The sequence below is a fragment of the Lycorma delicatula genome, chromosome 1 (assembly GCF_047948215.1).
Source record: "Lycorma delicatula isolate Av1 chromosome 1, ASM4794821v1, whole genome shotgun sequence".
NCBI classification, from domain to species: domain Eukaryota; kingdom Metazoa; phylum Arthropoda; class Insecta; order Hemiptera; family Fulgoridae; genus Lycorma; species Lycorma delicatula.
In genome coordinates, this window is record NC_134455.1 from 43,371,208 (window position 1) to 43,394,928 (window position 23,721).

Below are 23,721 nucleotides of genomic sequence, written 5' to 3' on the forward strand. Positions count from 1 at the left end.
TATAAAAAATAAATTACATTTCCATGAGTAAAAGAAACTGATTCTATACATTAAGAATATTGAAAAATACATATTTAATTGATTTTTTTTTAATTATAAAATGACACTGCATTCTAAAAACTACAATAATAATATTATCTGAAGTACTGAAGGCATAAAAATAAATTGATGAAGTCATTTCAAATATTTAATGCATTTTTTATTCTTACATTTAACTTATCTTTCATCACAATGTATTTATTGCACTGAATAAAGATACAAAATAGCTCATCAACAAAATTACATGTATGTACTTGTCGCTCTGTATTTGCTTTCTTTCACCTAAGAGATTTCTAAATTTTCTAACATAACTTGCATAAGAAAATATAACACATTGTTGTACAACAAACAATGGAAACAACATAAGAACAAATGAATGAAAACATAACCTAAACATTCTCCACAACAGAAAAGAAACCTCACTCGTAACAGTAAAGACAATAATCAACTAGGCTTACCTATTGTTTAAATCATTCTTAACATCCTGGTTGAAATATTTTTAGAACGCTTAGAATATACTATTGTATTAAACAGAAAAAAACATACAGACAAAATATCATAATGAATGATACTACATAAAAACTTTAAAAATATCTACTTAACGAGTTCAACTCTTTAGACCTTAACATTCACAAAATGAGATAACTACATACCTACAAAATGTACAGAAAACTCATCAAAACTTCAATACACACAATATATTTATTAATTACAACACAGAGTATAAATATGCGGTGTTATTGTAACGGGTTAAAAATAATAAAATATTTAAAACACACTAACGGCAACATGCCCAAGCTTATTTATTATATAGGGACAACAGGCTGATGCCCAATAAGTTACTGGTAGATGAAGAATTCTTTGTTGTGAAAAATGCCATGCTGACTGATATTAGAACCCTACACTTACAGATGAAAGGCAGAAATGTTACTTCTCTTTCACATAATCAACAACATCTTATTTAAAATACAGAATAAAATCAAAACACAACAATAAAAAAGAAATATGATGTTAACACAATCAAAAACTCAGGATGAAATAAAATTTGTTTTGAAAGCAATACTGCTTTGAAAACACAATATAAAATTTTTGTGTTGCTTTAAAACCAAAACACAACACAAAATAACAAAGTACTTGTTGATAACCAATACAGTAATAAAGCAATATGCAATTTCAGAGACTACACAAATAAAACCATTACATTAAGCAAACCAGCACCACATTCATCCACGGTATAAATAATACAATCAAAACACCAAACAAATCATCTTCAGCTGGTGTCATCTTTTAGAAACTGGACCCTTATACATAATAATTTTTGAAGTAGAATACAAATGCCATAAACTTAACAGACTTGGATAATATGAAATGTACAAACATTAAATTTAACAAAAGCAACATATTTAGCAAACAGATTAATTATATTATCAGACCAAGAAAACCATTTCAAGCAAGACCAAATTTCAAACAATAGTGCCATCTAAGTCATCACTAACGAAGTAGGAATTGCATCAAATGGAATTCCAAAATTACCTTTTAAAAGTATGATTTCATGTATTTAGAAATTAATTTTAAAATTCGTAACAAAATATATTTTTTGTTTTCATGAAAATCGCTTACCTTTATGAAACATCCTAGTAGTTCAACAAATTCATAAGTCACTTCAGTACCAAACCTTTTTGAGTTTATTCTTTGAAACAACTGAGTAATCAATATAAGGAAATTGGTTGAGTTATCTTTTTCGCTGCTAGTCCAAACATGAAACACCATATCTGTAAAAAAAAAATTAAAAAGCCTTTGATAATGGAGAAATCTTGGCCAAGCAATTTTTGTACAGTAGACACTCATTTTGTGTGTAATTTACAAATTAAGCTCCAAATGAAACATGAATTAATTAACAAAGAATTAAAATGAAGTACAAAATAATTAATGCTGAATATTATCATGCTATATTTGCAATATCAGAAGTACTGTTGAAATAGAACACTGGACATCATGGACTGTAAAGGAGGGACTTTCATTGTACATTTATATAGCGTTTTGTATTTAAAAAATGTTTAAATCATTCTTTTTTTCAATTTCTGTTCTTAGTACATACTAGAAACCAAGTAGCATAGAACCATGAATGTTGAAATATTCCTTAATTATTTAAATATTGAACTGGAACTTTTTTTATTCCCTGATCCAGAAAACTGCAGATTTTTGTATCAAACATAATACTAATAAAATTTGTTACAGAATTTCTTAAAAAGTCTAAAAAATTGGTGATGACAATGCTTTCCAGCTACAACTAATAAAATTAAATGCCTTTTGTAAAATGTATGCATTTACTTTTTTCCCACCATTTTGACCACAGTTTACATTCCACTCAAGCCAGTGCTAGCTCATAACTCAAGTTTATAATAGTATTTCTGTTTACTTCCACAACAGGAATATTATTTTTGCTCTTGAGATGCTTCATATGAAATCATTTTATTTCAGAACTTGATTTTTTTCTTTGACCCACATTATTAGCTAAACATAAGAAACATTTCTTTTCTGCCACAATAATTCAACTTTTGTGGAAAAGGAACCTTTCAAAATGTATTACAGATTTACAAACAACTGTATAACATATAATATTTGTAAGAAACAAAAGAAAAAACACTTCATATCCCATAAGAAAAAACTGAAAACCCCTGTAAAACAAAAAAATTATAAAAGAATTACAAACATGTAAAGGAGGATTTTATTTGCCTAACATACTTATTTAAAAATTAATATTTTTTAATCAGCGTCAAAAATTTGTATTCAACTGGCAGAATATTTTATATTTACAACATTGTGCTATGTACATATAATTTAACCCTGCTGTACTGTTTGTCAATATGACCTGAAAGAGTTTTTTCTGCTGAAGATTTTAATTTAGGTTTTTAAGACATTACTTTTGTTTTGAAGAATTTAGCCGTATGATAATTTTTAATATTATTTTTTATTATTTCCCTATTTTTTAGTTGTATTATGTACTGTTCCGGGTCAATATGATCCAATGCAAATTTTATATTATATCATGTACTACCCACTGTGGATGGGCTGGGGGTTGGGGGTTGGGATATGTAATTGATATCTACACTACAATATGGTGTCCTTGTTTGCTTGAAAGTTTTATGTCTGAACTTGCATGTATTACATCAGCATCATCAATTATGAAACACTATTCAAGTGAAACAAATGATTAATAAGAAAAGAAAACAAACATTATGTAACTGAAATATTTACAAATTTTACATGACTGCTGTAATTATGCAAGTCTCAACATGAATTTTTGTCACACTTGGATATGTCACTCACACACAACAGGCACGATACTATAAATAACAAAAACAATTCAGTTATTTAGTCTGACTTCATTTTTTATGTAGTACAATATGAGTATGGCAAATAAAATAGAACAAAACAAAGTTCAAGGAAACACAGCAGTTTCCGACAGTGAAGAAGTGTCAGAGAATGAAAATCATACAAGTGCCAAGAATGATAGTGATACTGATGACTCTGATGAGGATAGTGGAGCATGGCAAAGAAATTCTGCAACAAATACAAGTATACTTTCTAAGAATGGAGAGATTCAGTGGAAGGTGAAGCCTCCACAACACGGACAGTAAGCTGCCCAAAACATTATCAAAAATGCACTTGGTGTCATGAGATATGCATCTTCCAGGATAACATGTATGGTAAGTTCATTTCATCTTATTCTCAAATCTATCAAAAATGAAGTAATAAAAGTGACTACATTAATGAGTTCCTGAGTTTATAGAGAAAAATGGAGGACATCTCATTTCTGGCATACTGTGGATTATTGATACTGGCAGGGGTTTATAAATAATCTCACAGGGAATCAATAAAAAGCTTATGGGATCCAGACACTGGATGTTCCATATTCTGAGCGACTATGTCTCTTGAAAGATTTTGTTCAATATAGAGTTTTACGTTTAGATAATATATCACATGTCACGAACGAAGGCGTACAAATAAATTAGCTCTTGTACGTGAACTCTGAGAAAAGTGGGTAGAAGTTCTATCAAAATGATATTACCATAATGATTGTAACAATTGATGAACATTAGTAGTACTTATTTGATGAAATGGCAGGTTTATACTGTAACAGAATGAGGTGACAGCCACAGAAGAATCACAAATCAAGAGTTGTGTAGGATTTGATTAGTAACCTCAGAGATCACAATGTTGCAATCTATAACCTTTTTATATTTTACAACTTAGGGCAGCTTTTTATAAGATAAAAAATAACTATGTTTGGAACCATAACAAAAAATGGGAAAGTATTGACAGTGCAAGTAGCAAATAAGAACAATCACAGCTCATCATTCTTCTTTCCTAATAACACAACAGTAGTGAACTATGTTCCAAAAAAACACTAAGTGAACTTATGAGTATTTTACATACTGGAGCAGAGATAAGCTTGCTAACTTGCTAACACAAAACTAAATGGTGGCCAGTGATCATTTTTTACATGCTTGTCATAATTTTTTTCATAATATTTTTTTACAAAATTCATATTTCTTTGGACATCAGTCAATTCTAACAGGTATAAAAATTCACTAATTAAAAGATTTCATTTACAAGAATTTGGAAAATCACTTATTACACCAAATAGATGAAATCAAGCAAATGCATGCCTTGAACACTGAATTTGCTAAATATTGAGAAAGTAACATAAGGACAAGATAAACTTTTGCCTCTCTCAGGAACTTCTGACAGGGAAGTTACAGCCTATTTTTCATTTAATGAATGTTTTCATCCATTACATTTAGTGTTTAAATTTTATTTTTTAACATTTATTTAATATCTCTAACTCTACAAAGCATTAATATGTAAAAATTAGAATAGTAGGCTATTCAAGTAAATGTATTTATATTGCCATTGATTTCATTATCCAATTTATTGATGTTATTGAAACATAAATACATAAGTATTATTATTTATTGAACTCTATAATTTTAATACTAAATAATTTTAATAAGATATTTATTTTTATACACAATTACATAGGTCATATTGACCCAGTATTTTAATACAGTAAATGCGAACAGAACACCAGGGTTAAATAATCATAGTATTTATATAAACACATGAGGATAAGTCAATAATTATCCAGAACACAGCTATAAACTTTAATCCAATGAAAATAAAAAACTAATAATAACACATCGTTTTTCACAGTCACCTTGCATTTCAATTGTTGCTCAAAGATTTTTATATTCTCAGAAAAAAATGTTTATTTCTTGGTTGAAGGTGAATTGATAGTTTCTTAATATCCCTTTGAGTGGAATAATGACTGACAGTCTCAATAAGTGAAATCGGGACTATACAGAGGATGAGCCAATATCTCAAACTTGATTTTATGAGAGGTTTCAAACATGTGGGCAGCATTATGTAGACAGGTGTTATCATGCAACAAAACAATGCTTAACAAAAGTTTTCCCCAGTGTTTTCTTTGAATTGCAGGCTTCAGCTTCTCAGAAACCAGTTTACTGTAACGGCTATTTTTACCAATTTCTAGATAATATTCCACTACTGGGACCTTTAAGTCCCAAAAAACTGTTAACATTAATCTTCCTTCAGACAGTTAAATTTCAAATTTTTTGAGATACCTGATTGTGGATATCTCCATTCCATACACTACCACTTTAAGGCTACAAATGGTAACCCATGTTTCATCACCACTGATAATTTTCTCAAAATGCATCATCTTCATTAACAGAGCTAAAATTTATTTACAGATGTTCGAGTGCATATGTGCATTTGTTTGCCCACATTATCAGTTGTTTTGAGACCCAGCTTGTACTTGAAAATTAAGTATCGAGGATGGTTTTGTAAGCACAACCATAACTAACTTGTAGACTGTTTACCATTTCATCAATAATCACATGTCTAACCTTCAAAATAATGACACAAATGCTCATTGTTGTCATCAGTTGAAACCGAAGATGGGCATCCCATTCCTTCTTCATTTGCATGAAAATTTTTTAATTTAATTAATCCAATCTAGACACTCCAATATGATAGAACACTGTTCCCATACTGTGCTACAAGTCTTTAATAGAATTGTCCTGATACTTCTTCAGGCCATAACAAACAGATTACCCAATGATGCTCATTTTTAGGTATGGAAAGCAGTATGGCCATGGTTAACATTACTGTTGTGACAAAAGACTTGATTTATAGAGTTCAATTCAACACAGAAATGTTAAGATAGAAACTATGATGTAGAGATAAAAAAAATATATTTGAAAAATTGAAATATATAGAAGATGTATGACTTCATAACAGTTCACTTTACATCAGTGATAGAGATGATAAACATACCTTCATAATATCTTTTTAATTTTTTGAAACATTTTTAATACAAAATTTATATTTTAAACCATTATTGTAGACCTGTAAGCCAGGTTCCTCCTTCTTCCACATTGGCTGAAAGAACTACATTTTTTTTAGATAAAAATCATACAAATTATGTAAAATATGATTAAGAAAAAGATTTAAACTCTAGTCAATGAGTTCTAAAAATAAATTCTTCCAGTTCCCAAGAGTACTAAAGAAAAAGACAAAAAAAAAGCAGAATTAAAAAAAAATGAATCACCTGCTCAATGTACATTCTTTATTTCAAGGTACTTACTTCTTAGTACATTCAATAATACTGGAGCTACACAATACACCTTACTCCACGTAATACAGACGAATCGTATACTGTAGAGTACTTTCATGACAACCATATCATCCATAACTGACATCTTACTAACTTCTTCAAGTAATATTATATACTGAAAAAAAAATTGTAAATACTAGACAAAACATATACAGGTCAGTAATGGTAAATTCTTAACAAAAGTACAAATTGCAATTTCAGTAATCTTAATCAAAAAAATTCAAACAGTTTTCAAAACCAAAGTTACTTATTTGCAGAGATGTGTGAAGCTGAGACTAGTAAATCTACCTCATTTTATAAACAACTATTCAAAAGAATGGTTGAAGCACCACACCTTATTATCTGTCACTTGTTCATCTCAAAGGTATGAAGTTGTGTGCCCACTATACCTGCATTTGTTAGGAAGTCATAATTTAAATTACAAATTTTAATTAACTTCAGTTATATATTTCTACAGCAACCCTTAATTAAAAAGCCACTAACTCTAAGTTATCCTTACCTCATTTACAAATAACATTTTAACAAATGTCATTGTCCTCATAACAATGTCCTCATTAACAAATTCCTTATTTTAACAAAAAAAAGAATCTCCTGAAAATTAATACATTTAGCCGATTAGAGAAATAACTCTTCACTAGCAAGTAATTAAATTTTATCAAAGAGTACATTTTTATCTGACCCTTCCTGAATGCTAGGCAGGTTAATCTGACCATGCTCATGAATAAAGTTTGAGTGACTATATAATTTTCCAAGAATTCTCCATTCACACGTACCTACTTTTCCAGAGTTGGTCACTGTAACTCTTCTAATTTACTATCTTTCCTTTCACACACCTATCTCTCCATATCAAGGTATTTCCTTGTATGTTCATCACTCCACACGAAAGAACATTTCAAATTTGGATGAAATCAGTTTTTCATCCATCACCATTTTAAAATTTATGTACCTCGTATTGCTTTTAATCCAGACTACTTCATGTTTTCTAGAATCTAATTCTTATTCTACTTCATCTTGCATGTCTGTAATTTAATGCAGTGTTTCTTGCTAGACTATACTTATTTAGACTGTTAGTTTTTACTGGAATGATATATGATGAATACACTGGAAAGAGATATGATAAATACAGAGTCACTCTTGATGGATCTTGTTATCTTACAAGAGGTGTCACATGAGTTCTGTAGTAGTGTGTGCAAAAATATATTTATAAAGAAAATCAAAATAGTTGTGGTAATAAAGAAATTACTGATTTTATTTCTGGAAACTGACAGTAAGTAAAGTATACGGTTGTGTTAATATTTTGCAAGCTTTCTGGTTTTACAACTTTTCTTATCAATTTATTCCAATGTAAAAACATACTATTTTAATAAATATTTTATTTTTCTTCAAGGCTGAAAGAGATAAATTATTAAAAAATAAATTTAACATTTTTCTTTTGAAAATTTTATTCAATAAAATCATGATATTAATATCTGAAGATTAGATGAATACAGGGAAGAAAAGTTTGCTGTAGGACAGTGAAGGCAATAAGGAAAAATGTAGAAATTAAATATTGATAATAAGCCTGGTTACATAATTAAACAAATAAACTACTTTAATGATGTATTTCAAAATATTAATGGCAAATAAAAATCTACAAGAGAAAAAGAGTACTGTTATAATAACTGATAATTAGAAAAAGGAAAAAGCTTCTTTAGAGGTTGAACTGATGAAATTGAATTCACTTAATCAATGTTTTTCAATATCACTCAGAAAATTTCATTCAAAATTAAGCTACTCCAGAAACAGTAAATGAGTATATAGGTGATGTGGTAAAAAGGTAGCTCCTGTTATTGGATTTAATTTTAAGGACAATATGTTGGAAAGCTGTCATCAATTGACAGGGATTGGAAGTGTAAGTAAGCTAAGGAATTATTATTAGTTTTGTTTAATGGTTTAATAAGGACATTACCAGTAATTAAATCACTCACAGCTCAAGGTTAAAATTAGTATTCCTCAATCAATCAGTATGAAAAAAAAAATCACCTTACACCAACTGCAAGAAATATGTTCTAAAACATGAATGTATATGCACTTACACTCATGCACAAAGATAAAATGTCTGACTAAAATATTAATTTAAAAATTATTGTTATAGTAATATAAGAAAATTAATAAAATACAGAATAGAAAAATAATATTAAAAATTAATATGGTTAAAAACTTCAATACCATTTGCAGGATATGAGGCATTCTAATATCCTCTTTTGACAATGCATCTAACAAAGAAATAAGATTACTGAAATCCTGTTTCATACAGATTGCTGATGGGCAAACCAACAAAGTTATTGCCTGCATTGCATCCACTTGCAATCGATTTTTTTCATTCAGTGACTTATAATCCAATGGAAATCTCAAAACTCCTATTGTAAAATAACATAAATTAGTACTTTATATAAAATAACAAAAAAATAATTAAATCATTAAAAAAAAATTGCTAGCGTCAAGCTGCAAAAGCTTGCAATTAATACTTATTCTTACCATTAACTGCATACTTATTATTACACGGATACAATTAATTCATTAGCTGTATAAATAAAGTTCCACTTACCAACAATTTTAAATGTATTTCCAAGTACTTTTGGAGTTGCTATTCCATCATCAGGGACTTCTTATAAGATGTTAATTCAAAATTCATTTGTCATATGTGTATATTTAAATTAAAGTTGTGACATTCATATTAGTCAGTCATCAAGAAATAAAAAATAATTTATACGTCAATAAGACTGTAACGCCATATTCGTAAGATGTTTACAACTACTACTGATGTATAAATTATTTTTTATTTCTTGACGACCGACTATTTTAACAATTGTCTAACATCACAATTTCAATTTAAATATAATTATACATATGACAAGTGAATTTTAAATTAACATCTTATAAGAAATCCCTAATGATGGAGTAGCAACTCTGAAAATACTTGGAAATATATTTAAAATTGTTGGTAAGTGGAACTTTATTTATACAATTGTATTAATACCAACGGTGCCAATGCTTAGAAAATTCAATCTAATTCATTAATGTGTAAATATCATCAGAACATTAAATAATTTTCATTATACTTTGAAATATAAATTCATTAAGAAGGGGAAAATAATACATCACAGTATGCAGTCTTCACCCAAATCTGTCTCGCCTTCTTTAGACACAGAACTAAATGGTCGATTATCAAAAGATTAAATACTTCACATATTTAACAAAATTTTCTTATAACATGAATTCTATATGTTCCGAAATATTGACAGAAAACTTATTTTCTTAAAAAATATATTATTTTAGAGCATGAACTTAGAGGTCAGTGGATCTTATTATAAAAGTCATATAATAAAAGGTACATGACAGAAATTATATTCAAATTCTTATGGCATGGCAGTAGTTACTGTAAAATTCACATCATGATGAATAGTTTAGGAAAATTAACAATCAACTGATTACTGTTTCTGTTTACATGTTTAGCACTTAAATGCTTTAAAATATTGACAACAGCCAATACTTTAGAACAGTGCTGCCTATCAATAACATACAATATCACAAATAATGTTCATCCAATTATTCAAATCATTTAGAACAATTAAAACAGAGGTACAGCTTGTCCAAGCTGATCAGATGAACAGCATAAATGTATATCTTGCTGCCTAACGGGCACGGGTTTATAATACTATTCAATTAAAGACAGTGTATATAATAAATATATATATGGTACGACTATTGTTTATTCCAATCAATAAATAAATTCACGTCTTATGTTTATTAGTTATGTATTTAATCCTGAGTTTACATATTATTAAATTAATAATTTATATTAGATATTGAAAGAGATATGGTATGAAATATTATGCACATTAATCAGCTGTTACTGATTAGTGTTTAGGCCCAAGGAATAAACATTAGTATAAAAAAATACTAAAAACAAATTTATACTGTAAATTAATATAAAAAAATTAGTTAAGTTAAAAAATTAATATAAAATAATAAAAAATTTTACTGTATATATTCTGTAAAATTTATTACACCGTGTATATACACTGTCTTCCATGAGTAGCATATTATAGCCCCAGACTAGCTAGGCAACTATTGCCTAGATCAGATCTGTGCGAATTCAACTTCAACAAGCTACAGTAAACTATCATTTCACATTTTCGATCAGTTTTTCTGCCACAGATGAGTCAAAAACTATGGTAATTGGTACAGGTTTTTTTAAAAACTTACAACTGCAATTCCACCTCAGGTGTGCAAAGCTCAGAAACTTTAAATGGAAGAACATTACTATTTAAAATAAAATTAAATTCATATTATTGACATCTTGTCCATTTTTTAGTTAGAAATTGTCACATTAAGACTTTTCATTCTTGATAGTTTTTTTGTAAACCAAGCTCTTAAAGTGCTACAGGCAGTTTTAAAGAATATCGCATGCCATTTTTAAAAAAATGTAACGTAATTCTATGTTTTATTGAATTTATGGATACAACAAAAATCATTTTAGAGCTTTTTTTAACCGCTATGAATTTCTTACTATATCCAATAATACAGGCACTAAAATTGACTACAAAGCTGGCAAAAATTCATTAGTATTATTATTATTATTATTTTTCAGATAAGAGAAAATTTTTCTCTTACCTACAGCTTTAAATCACAATGAAAACTATGGAATTTTTTTCCTAGTATCTTTTTATCTTAAACTATCAAACAAATTTCTGTAATAAAGTAAAATCAAGACAAAGACAACTATTTTAAAATAAAAAACCACTACTTGTACAAACAATACATGCTAATTAACAAATTGCAATACATACATTTATTTTAACAAAACAAACAAGAGATTTTAAATGTAATATAATAAAAACATAAATTAAAGTAAAAAACTAAATAGACAATAGAATTGCCTTGATTCTTAACAAACTCTCAGATAAACTGATAGAAATTTTCAAAATGTCCAACATTGTTGTAGTAAACACATGTGTTCTACAGATATCAATTAAAGTCTTACATAATATATTGTGGAGACTGTTGATTAGGACTTCTATTATTCCAGCCATTTCTTCTAATAAAGCATAGCAGATTTCGTGCAACTTTTCTTTTAAATATTCAGGCAGATAATAATCAAAGTGACAAATTTTGGCTAGCAAGTTTATTGTTCACTTGTTTGGGAAATTAATTTTAAAAAATGCTGTTACTGTTTCATGCTGGTGCTCTACCTTGCTGAAACATCAACTGAATCCTATGTTACTAATTCTATGTTGCTAATGTCTCAAGACATTAGCGAGATGCCAATGGTTTCTAATTTACACTCTGCATATATATATATATATATATCTGAATAGATATACATACTTTTCATGTAAATATCTATAGTTATTAGTCCAAAGAATACATTTAACCAATTTATAATGCAAGAAGTTAGAATAATACCTACCGATAACAATAACAGAGTGAGCATTTGTTTATGTCTATTATAAACATACAATGAGTGAATTATATAAACCTTTCTTAAAAGCGTATAATTTAAAAAAATAAAAGTCAGAAACCACTGATAATGCAAGAACAATTCCAACCATTAGAAAAGAATAAATACAAACCTGAATTTAACTGAGATCTTTCTGAATGATTTATCACTGTCCAAAGACATCTCAGAAACAATGGTCTAATGGAATGTCCAAATAAAAATTCTGCAACCTTTTTTGATGCTGCTTTAGAACGACTTCCAAACAAATTCACATAATAAATAATGTCTTTTATCATTGCTGCTGGTATTTTTTTAAGACTTAAAAACAAACTTTCAATCAACTGCTCCAGTTTATTTAATATAGAAGACAGGAATCCAAATATTCTGCAATATAAAACTGAGAATAAGAAATGGCAAATTAGATAAAATCTGGAATCTATCTTTTTAAATTCGTATATTGTGCTCAATGAAAAATAATCAATACAAAACAGAGAGTTCATTGTAAATCTATAGATACAAAATGAGAAAAAGACTTTTCAGAAACATACATAATAATTTAAATCTGAAATTATAAACATTTTCAAGACTAACTTTAATCTGACAGTTTAGTCCTCACAATGCTCGAAGCATTTTTGAATCGCATAACTTGACCAGTGTAGTCAGCAAACTTATGCAATTCATTGACAACTTTTTGTAAATTTTAAAAACCTAAATAAAATTCTATAATATATTTCCTGGAATAATTCAAGTTTCTAAAATAAAACCTGAATGCAAATTTCTAGGCTTAAAATACTTTTTTACAAATAATAAATACTATAATGAAAATAAAATGATAATAATTAACAGATTCATTTAATACATTTATTTACAATTTATGATCAAAAATTCATAATTTAATTTTTTAATGCTAAAATTTGTGGCACATTCTGTCTGTCTGTCTGTCTGTCTGTCTATCCACTTGCAACAGCATCACAAGAGAACCAATAGACCAACTGCTTTCAAATTTTCAGGATACATTAATGTTATCCCAAGCAAGGTTTTAGGCCATAGATTAAGGCCTAACCCCCTTGGGGATGAAGTTGTGCAGTTTTTCTCATCAAACATCTGTATACTTTAGTCACCATAGTTACTACTATACTGTCTTTTGTAACTTAGTTTCTTTTCCAGGTATTTGTAAAGTTTGAATACTTTAATTCAGTATTATTCTCACAACCACGAGGTTAATGAACAAAGCAATTGTCCAGGGGGTGAGCCCCCTGGCTTCACATGAAGGACAAAAGAAGTGAATCCTGAGCAGCTAATTAATTATGAAGTAAGTAATACTGTTTCACAACAGAAATCATTACATTAAGTTTTTAGTTCTGTCCAGAATTTCTTACTGCAAGCACCTGAGAAACAGAAAAAAACCTGGATATCTGGATATCCAGGCTACACTACCTATACGAGTAAAAAGATAATTAGAGAAAAAAGGTCCCAGGTTCAAATCCCAGTCAGGCATAGCATTTTCACAAATCATTCATCTCATCCTCTGAAGCAATACCTAATGGTGGTCCTGGAGAGAGGAGAAATATACAAGCAAACAGCAGAAGAAATTATCTGAGCGTTGCTAGCTGCTGAAGCTTTGTGAATTTTACATACTTTTAGTACTCTTTCATAAGGTTAAAAAAACTACTCAAAACTATAATCCAACTTTCTGACAAGCCTGTAATAATTAATGGTTACATTTCTACAGGAACTTTAATCATAATTTCATAACAAAACCCAATAAAAAACAAAGGAAATCAAAACATAAAGAATAGTAATACAATTAGAAATCTATAAGTTATAAAATATACCTTTCATGAGAAGGAAAATGTAATAGCTCTAGAAGAGAACCTAATTCGATCAGTAATGTAGAGTGATGTAATAGAACAATACAGAAATCACCAATATCATCTGTATTTTGTTCGAGTAACAACTGAGTATCCCTAAATAAAAGCTGAATAAATTCAACGCATGTTGGTTCCATCCAGTTAACAATGAAATCTGAAATCAGCAATTAAAAAATATTCATAAAAGCATAAATTTTAACCTGTGAATAAATCAAATATAATTTAAATTAATAATAATGATAGGTTATATTAGAAGTCATAGACTAGAAAATATGAATAATTATTTTGTCTAATCAAAAAAAAAAAATGTTGCATGTTCTAAAAAAATAAAATGTGTGATGTATATTGTGGAAATGCATATTAATACTATTAATTCAAAAATATGAAAACTTCAATCGAAGTACAATTTTAGTAATGTAAGTCATCCAACCTAAATACTAAATACAATTAATTACTTACCACATAGTTTATTTTTTTAAAAGTATATATGTGAAATGCACTTTCAATGTCATACAAATATTGTAAAAGTGTCCACCTTAAGCCTCAATGCCAGCATGAATGTAATTTTCACATTATTTGAAATATTTAATGTTGCCTCTAAAGTACTGAGAATTTATTTATAAACATTTATTTATAGTTTATAAAGAATACATTATTTGAAAAAGAAAATTGTTTGAAAAATTCAAGAAATGGGAATCTGAAGAAGAAAGTCAGTCTGACCAAAAGTTTGTGGCTCCCAAGGAACCACAAACCATGAGACAATAGTCAGTCCCAAAAAATAATAAATTGTACAACACTTAAAAAATTTGCTGTACAACCTGACCCGTATAAAAATTTTGCAAATTGCCTATATTTAGTTTATGTAATTTCGAGTTTGATGTGACAGATGGGTTAAAAATGTTATAAAAATAAAAAAAACACGTTAACTGCAATAATTATTTATTTCTAAACGCTGGAAAAGTAAGTACAATAATTGAAATGTTATAGTAACAAACTGTACAGAACATTAGAAAACATGAAAATTACTGCTGCTACAAAACATTAGTTTGTCCACTGGTACAATCATAACCATCAGACATCATGTGTACAATCAGACATGATACAAGTTTGTGGATATTACTTTAGGTTAGCACACTGACAAGTTACAGAGGGGAAGTATTTTGAACATATATTATAGAATGGTATGCTTTCTAAATGTATTTCATTAGTTATTTACAATCTAAAACATTCATTTAAAATTTTAAAATAAATATTCTAATATTTAAAGTAAATAATATCAGCTGATATAGCTATTTAATTTGTTGTTATGTTGTTAATTATTAGTTATTGTTTATTATTATCAATATTATAGCACTGTTTAAAGTTTGTTATTGTATGATGCATTATGAATGTAAAATGCAATAGAATTGTTCATGCAACACATTTTACCTCATTTTATAGTTAACATGATTTTTCCATCATTCAATTTTGAGTGCTTATAACTTGATAACAAAGTCATTAACAGAAAAATGGGTTTCACCGTTGTTTTTCTTGTAAAATTTTAAATTGAAATCATGTGTCATATATCCAAACTCCTATTTAAAAAAAAAATTAAGTTTGATTCAATATGGCAGATCCAAGGTGGCGGACAAAAATTAAAAACCCGCCATAATACAGATTTTTTTTTAACTATGTAGAACTCAATTTCTTTCTGCCTCCAATGACCTCTAAGACATGCAGTATAAAGCTGCATATATATATAAATATAAATAGAGTGTCACACAAAGAAATGGAGAAACTTTCAGGACATGTTCTACTCATGAAAATAATAAAAAAAGTTCATATAAACATAAGTCTGGAAACACTTTGTTTTCGAGTTACAGCTAGCAAAAGATTTTACTTGGATTTCAACTCTTCTAATAAAAAGAAGCCCTACTGTAATTTTTGGGACCCAAATTAAGGCATAAAGTTAGTGGTTTCTCATATAATTTGAGGCTGAAAAATAGGATAAAACAGGTCTCAGCACTGTTATTCCAGTAATTTTTAAGATATCCAACATATAATACAAAAGTCAATGTTGAAAAACAGGTTTGTTTTAGTTTATAGTACAATAGCTTTGTTAAATTACTAATAAATATGGAAGATTTAGTAACAAAACCTATAGAAAATTTAATTGTCAAAATTTCTGTAAACAGCCAAAAAAGTAAATAAAAAAATTAAAAAATTGGCTTTTTATTGAATAAACATTCTTTTTAACCATTCTTTGGTATATCAGCTATTTTTCACTATCTGTAACTCGAAAACAAAGCATTTCCAGACCTACATTTTCATTAACTCTTTCATTATTTTCCCCAGTAGAGCATATCCTGAAAGTGTCTCCGTTTTTTTTTTTTTGTTGTAGACAGCTACAAACATAATTTTTTGAAAATTCAAATTATTTATCAACATATTGAAAACAGTGCCAATTAAATTCAAAAATAACAACTTAACCACCAAAACACAGTACCAGAAAAACCTAAAAAAAACTAATAACAGCAGTTGACTTTCATGGGATCCCACATCATCAGTCGGTTCACAATTCTATACTTATATCAAATAACAAAAAAGAAATAAAACCTTAAAAATGTAGAAAACATAAATACTTTAACAAACACAAAATTTTTAATTTGTAATGTAGTGCTGTTACAAATTTTTAATTTGTAATACTGTGGTGTTGTTACAAATTTTGTGGTTGTTGCGAGTGTTTATTTTCTAAATTTTTAATTTTTTATTCCTTTTTTGTTATTTGTTTGATGTAATTATAGAATTGTGTATTGACTGATGATGACAAACTGGTATTGTGCTTTAAAGGCATTAGCAAAGAAACAGTGATTTGGAGTCTTGTTTTTGAGTGCCAGTGGTTAGGTTACAGAGAAAAGTAAATTGAATGAATTACATAGAAGACTTTTTATGTTGAAACAGCTCAGTGTCTTATTCAATTTTTACATGCTAATGCACTGTTTTCATTTCCTAATACACCACATCTTTTTAAGTTTAAGAACAATTGAGAATAAAAATTAAGTTAATATAAAGTTAAGCTTGAATAAAAATTAAGTTAATTTGAATGCTGTGTTTACAACAAACATTGTTTAAATCTTAACATTAATAAAACTTAATTTTCCTTAAAATTTGTTGTAATGTGCAAAAAGTTTTAATATCAAGCTGTTTAATTACATTGGTGTATAGAAATTTATTGTATCATATGATTATGCCATAGGGAAGGGGAGGCAGTCATTTAATATTAAATTTATGAGATATGACAGGAGCTGAAAAAAATTTTCATTATTTTTTTCTTGAATTGCAAAAGAAAAATTTGCAGTAACTCTTCAATCATTAGCTAAAGTTGAAATGTGATAATTTTTCAGAGAAAACAAATTCTGAACTTTTGAAAAGTATAGCATCACCATTAGAAAAGAGCTAACACTAAAATCTTCTTGTGTTTCTCCATTACAACTGTTTCTCCATTTTAACTTAATTTTTATTCTCAATTGTTCTCAAACTTAAAAAGATGTGGTGTATTAGGAAATAAAAACAGTGCATTAGCATGTAGAAATTGAATAAGGAACTAAGCAGTTTCAACATAAAATCTCTTCCATGTAATTCATTCAATTTTCTGTTCTCCTATGACCTAACCACTGGCACTCGAAAGCAAAACTACAAAAATCACTGTTTTTTTGCCAATGAGTTTAAAGCACAACACCTTACTTCATCATAACAGTAATAAATAAGGTACATTATTATATTCCACTCCTGAGTGATACCTTCTATTACAGAGCAAGGAAAATGGCTAATGGCTGAAAAACCATTAATCCAAAAAAGCTTAAAAATATTTTTATCTGTTACTATACAAAATTAAATCTTTAATTTTTCAATCACTTACAAATTCTGTTCAGGATATTAATTATGAAAAAATAACAAAATACTAATACACGTCCCAACATCAACAACAGATAAAGAACAATGTCTCTACATGAACAACATCTCTTATCTACTGCAGGGCAGAAGTGAACAGAAAATTAAATAGACAAATATCTTCCCCAATCACTCATCCACCGGGTGTGACAAGTCTACTTCTATAAATTATAATTATAATTAATATAAACAATGATTATACAAACCATTTTTCTGTGATCCATTCTGTAATTCACTAACATAATCTATTAAGTTGTCTTCATATGAATTAACATAGCAAGATTTAAGAGATTTAATGCCACGATACGGGTCTCTTTTTGGAATAAAACCTATATTCTCAGTTGCAGGTAATTTTGTTCTAATAATTAATCCAACAAGTGCTCTGGATAAAACATCAATAGGTAACAAATGTGTTTTCCAATCTTTCAACAAAATTTCACTTTTGTTTATCAACATCCAGTGAAGTAAATGTTTACAATTCTAAAAATAAAAAAAATATGTTAGTCTATGTTCATTCTAATTATTTATAGGCATATAAAATAATTACATACATTAACCTAATTAATAGAGCTACTGATTATATAAATGGGATTAGATCTCTTAAATCTATGTTACACAAGATCTTCTGACACTTGGAACAATAAGTATAAAATAACCTAGAGGGTGGTGCTTCTGTATTAAAATAAATTCAACAAATCTCAACATATTCAAGTTCAGTAATGGTGAGGTTTAGTCTATAAACTGCTTTATTCTACTCTTTCAATGATGGTTTTGAGTAATTAAATATGAAATATAAATGTTTTTTAAAGAAAGGTCTACTTTGAATTTGCTACCTATTTATGCAATGTAAACAGATGGCACTTGCATAGCTCAGTTATTTTAATCAATGATGACCTGTTAGCAACAACAGTTTATAATCATCCATTTATGAGTGCTGAAATTTGTGATCCCACCAAGTATGAAGCACAACGAGCATCTGATTTTTGATGGAAAAAAACAATTCTGTGGCTAGAACTCACATGCAAATTTGCTCATATTTACAGTTTTGTTTTTATTTCAAAACGAACCTTACTTTAAAAACAAACCTCATACATAAAAATACATGAACCAAACTAGCTGGCATTCAAGCACCTTGTTTTTTTTTTTACAATCTTAAAAATTCACAAGTTTTTTTATCAATTTCAAGGAAACACATAATGAGTAATTTTACAGAAAATTAATGTTTTGGTGGTTAGCAACTCTAAAAGTTTCAAATAAAAATATTTCATTACACCATTACAATAGATAGCCACTGCGATTCTGAACATTTTTTTTTTTAAGATAATTATTTTTTTTAAGGTAATTTTATCTTAAGGGTAATTTTTTTAAGAAAATTAGTAGAATTTAGGGACGTACATGGGGTTGTAGATTACAGTAAGTATAACTTGTTTATATGCGACTGGACAAAATGGCAACCATTCAAAGGTAGTGAAAATCAGTTTTTCAATTTTATAGCCAAGGTAAAATTCCTATGCAAAAACCTTCTGAATAAATGTTGTGGGCATTTGCAGTACCTATAATTTAAGCCATTAAACATTTAATTTTGTTAATTAGTTACTGCAAAAAATCTCAAAAACTGTTAAAAATTGTTGTTTTTTGCAAAGCCAATATTTATTGTAAAAATAGCTTTTTTATTGTAATTTGTGTATAAAAAGACTCTTCAGGCAACTGTAATTAATTTGGCTTTTAAGAACTTTTCATGTTCATTTCAAGTACAATCTATTCTTCACGACTTGTACTTTCAAATGGTGAAAAGTTTTAGACCACAAATTGGTGTAAAACTTGTTTATACTTCTTCAAAAAAATGAGCGAAAAATAAAGCATACTCACATGGTAGTCATGGAGGGAGAAGCAGTTGACTGCAATAGCGTGTGAATTACAATCAATATCTTACACATTTTTAACTCTTGATGTATGATAAAAATGTTTTGTTCTAATTTTATTTTTTTAATTAAAAATTATCACAATAGAATGGCACAAAACTCTAACATAAACAATTAAAAAATAGATAGCTGCAAACATCTTTATCAAACAATTATTTATCTCAGTATATTTTGTAGCACAAGAGTAAAATGCAAGTCCAACAAATATTATTTTCAAAATAAACACAAACAAACAAAACTTACAAATAAATTAATACAGAGTTCTTAGTAAAATTAAAAATACTCAAGAACAACAAGGCAAGTCACCTCAGATCCAAGCTCATCTTGTAAAATTGTAGTCTGACACAAACATACCAGTGTCTTCAAAGTATGTTGTGTTACGTGTAACACTCTACTGCTGTATAATTTCAATAGACGTGATAAAAAATCATCATCAAATTTCAAAATTTCTTCAGCCAGTTTAAAACTACTGGTTTCACACTGGTTTAACATCCTAAAGAAACAAGAAAACATTATCCAACAAGACAAAACATTTAACAAACTACATACAAAATGAAAAAAGGTAACTTTTAAAGTAAACAACTCTATAAAAAACTTAATGTACTTCAATTAGTTAAAAAATAAATTATTAAATTATTTATCATTACAAGTCAAAAAGAAATTCCTGTGTTTACTTTTATCAAGCTCAAAGCTGGTTTGGATTACTTATGCTACCATTAATAGAAAACCCAAAAAGGAAAAGCTGGTTTAGGCTTTGTATTGGCTATACAAAGCCCAATCACACCAGAAAAGAAACCTCATGCAGCATTTATAAGTTGTTATCAAGTTCCTTTCTCACTCAAGAGTAGATTTTAAAGATTGATGATAGATTAACTATCATCACCTCAAAAGTATAATACCATTATTATTGCATTTTTGTTTTCAACCAATGAATTGTCAAAAATATGAAAAGCACTCCAAGATATGATTATATAACAGACATCTACGAGGGATGTTTGATAACTTCATACAAAGTCAAGAGATGGTGCTCATAGTAAATTGTTAAGGTCTTCTTTCCCACATCTCAGTAAGGAGAATAAACAAGTAATCAGAAGAATTCACAATGGTCATCATTTGAGTCAAATAATGTGATTTATGAAAATGGACAAATAAGAATTTCCTGTAGTGATCAAACATTACTTTTTGAAATGCAAAGTCAGACAGGAAGCTAAATCCAAGCTGGATAAATATTATGGTGAATCAGTTGTATCAGTTAAATAGTACACAGGTAGGTGGTTTGGTTATTTTCAGAGTGGTCATATGAGTACAAACTACAATGAAATTCCAAATGGCTTAATGAGGTTACAACTGCAGAGAATATTGCATGCAACATAAGAGGAATATACCTATTATAACATCTCTTTAGAAATTGAACTCCTTAAATTTGACTAGAAAAGCCAATATCTTTTGATATCAAATAAATATCAGGTGATCTTTTTATGTTTCTTTTAATCTCATCATTATATTCACTTCGGTCTTTATAGAAACTAGTAAGAGATGAGTAACTATATATTTTCTCTCTTTAGAGAAATTATATATACATACATATATATAAAATCAGGTTAATATATATATAGGAACATAAACCTACATCTGATGTGCTAATAAATATATAACCATAACAAAAAGCATCTCAGCATTTCTGGCTTCGTATTTCAAAAAGTAATGTGTTATCACTACAGGAAATTCTTTTTTGTCCATTTTCCACAAATCACATTACTTGACTCAAATGACTACTATTATGAATGTAACTGACTACTTGTTTATGCTCCTCTCTCTCTCTCTCTCTCTCTCTCTCTCTCTCTATATATATATATATATATATATAGCAAGTTTTACGCTCCTGTATATACATGCTCCATACATATATATATATATATATATATATAGTAGGGTTTACACTGCTCTATATATATAATTTTTTTTTAAATTTAAGTAGTGCAGGCATTAAATGACATTGATTTAATTGTGATCTTTTGCTACCATCTTTTGAATCTTACAAATGGTAATAAATATATTACTTACTATATACTGAATGATAAATCACATTTCTACTTACATGGAAATTATCCGCTTTTATTCTACTTAAATTTCTATCCACTTTATCAATGTGGATACAAATAGTGGCCACCTTAGGATGTAGTGTTCATCATGTAGAATTTTTAAGGTGTATTTGAAAATGCTATTAAATGAATTACTAATATGTAGTAAAAATTAATGTTCAAATGAATAAATAAAAAAAATTAATTTTGAAAACTGCCTGTTTTAATGGCTCACCCACTACACTGAAGAAAGTTTGAAATACCAAAAACAGTAATACATTTTTTTTAAAAATCAACAATGATAATAAATTATTAAATTACAATAAAATGTAGAATAAAAACTCAGTAACTAATAACTTGAAAAAAGAATTTTACTGAATAATTAATACCTTAATACTGTATCGGAAATTTTGGCCCATAAATTATGAATTCTTTCCTTATTACAAATTTCATCTTTCAAATGATTTTCTACTTTTAGTAAGGAAACACAGCACCTAAATGACAAAACAAATTTCTGAAAATACTCTAAATAGAAAATTACATTTTTAACAAACATATTAGGAAAAATAGAACAAGGATAAAAACACTGTTCACTAATGACTCATTTTTCTTAAAATTTAATTTATTCACAATCATCATGATTCATGAATCATGGTGTAATTATTAATAAATATTTCAAAAACAGTTTAAAAAAGTAGCAGAATTCTAAAAGGTATTACTTTTTCACATTGTAATACAAGGTCCATATACCAAATGCCTAAATTCAACATTTTTCTAGATTGGCAAATGCCCTATATGTTTTCCTTTTATAGTTTTTATTACATAAAATAACAAGGAAGTAATTTCATATGGAAAAAGTTAACTGTTACATTATGTGTATTTTTTTGATAACGTTTTACAAAATGTATGAGAGTAAGATAGTATCATGGCTTATATATACATATATAAAATATATATTTATACAGTGAAATTTAATGGATACTTCCCAATGACAGACTCCTCTTAACACAACACCTACATAGCAGTTTTATGGAGGTATTATTGGCTAAAATACTTCTCAATAACGGAGCTTCAATACAATGGATGTGGACAATGAATTTACCAATAAAAACTATTTAATCAGTTATTGAAAACAAACAACAAGAATAAAAATTGAATTTTTTTTTGTTTTATTTTATATTCAACGTAACTAATTTTTTATCTGTTGTGAATTGCATCACTTCCTGCCTTGACGCTGATGTAATGATTTCAATCAATTCATCATCAGTTGCTGTACACTGAACCCACTAATATTTTTATGGTAGGTACTATATTTTTTATTGTAGTACATTTTCCATATATAAGTTTACTGTACGTTCAATTTTGTGCATTTTATAAAAATCATTACAACCATCGTTACAGCAACTTAAAATGTTTCAAAAACATAAACACTTAACATAAAAAGAAAAAGTAGCAGTTATAAATGTCTACAAAAAGAAAAACTCAGTGTGTGTGACATGGCAAAATGTTTTGATATCAAGAAAATTCAGGTAAGTGATATATTAAAAAGTGGAGATGATATCCTAAGCTGTGGACTGAAAATGAAAATCAGTTAAGCAAACATACATTTCCTAAAATTCCAGGCTAGTGGTTGACATTTGACTTACGAGTGATTTTGCGGGGCTTATGCTAATAAAATTCCAGTCTCTGGAAC

General features: G+C 28.1%; 1 protein-coding gene across 2 annotated transcripts in view; it reads right to left on the bottom strand.

The window, feature by feature from the left end:
• LOC142317712 (uncharacterized) overlaps nucleotides 1-23,721 on the bottom strand; it is a 66,235-nt gene that overhangs the window by 18,485 nt on the left and 24,029 nt on the right. For both annotated transcript variants that reach the window (XM_075354262.1, XM_075354269.1), the window contains 8 exons: nucleotides 22,418-22,522; nucleotides 20,254-20,440; nucleotides 18,232-18,505; nucleotides 14,060-14,249; nucleotides 12,358-12,608; nucleotides 8,951-9,141; nucleotides 6,713-6,857; nucleotides 1,660-1,811 (listed from right to left, as the gene is read on the bottom strand). In XM_075354262.1, the coding sequence (XP_075210377.1) occupies nucleotides 1,660-1,811; nucleotides 6,713-6,857; nucleotides 8,951-9,141; nucleotides 12,358-12,608; nucleotides 14,060-14,249; nucleotides 18,232-18,505; nucleotides 20,254-20,440; nucleotides 22,418-22,522 (1,495 nt within the window). The remainder of the gene's footprint in view (nucleotides 1-1,659; nucleotides 1,812-6,712; nucleotides 6,858-8,950; nucleotides 9,142-12,357; nucleotides 12,609-14,059; nucleotides 14,250-18,231; nucleotides 18,506-20,253; nucleotides 20,441-22,417; nucleotides 22,523-23,721) is intronic.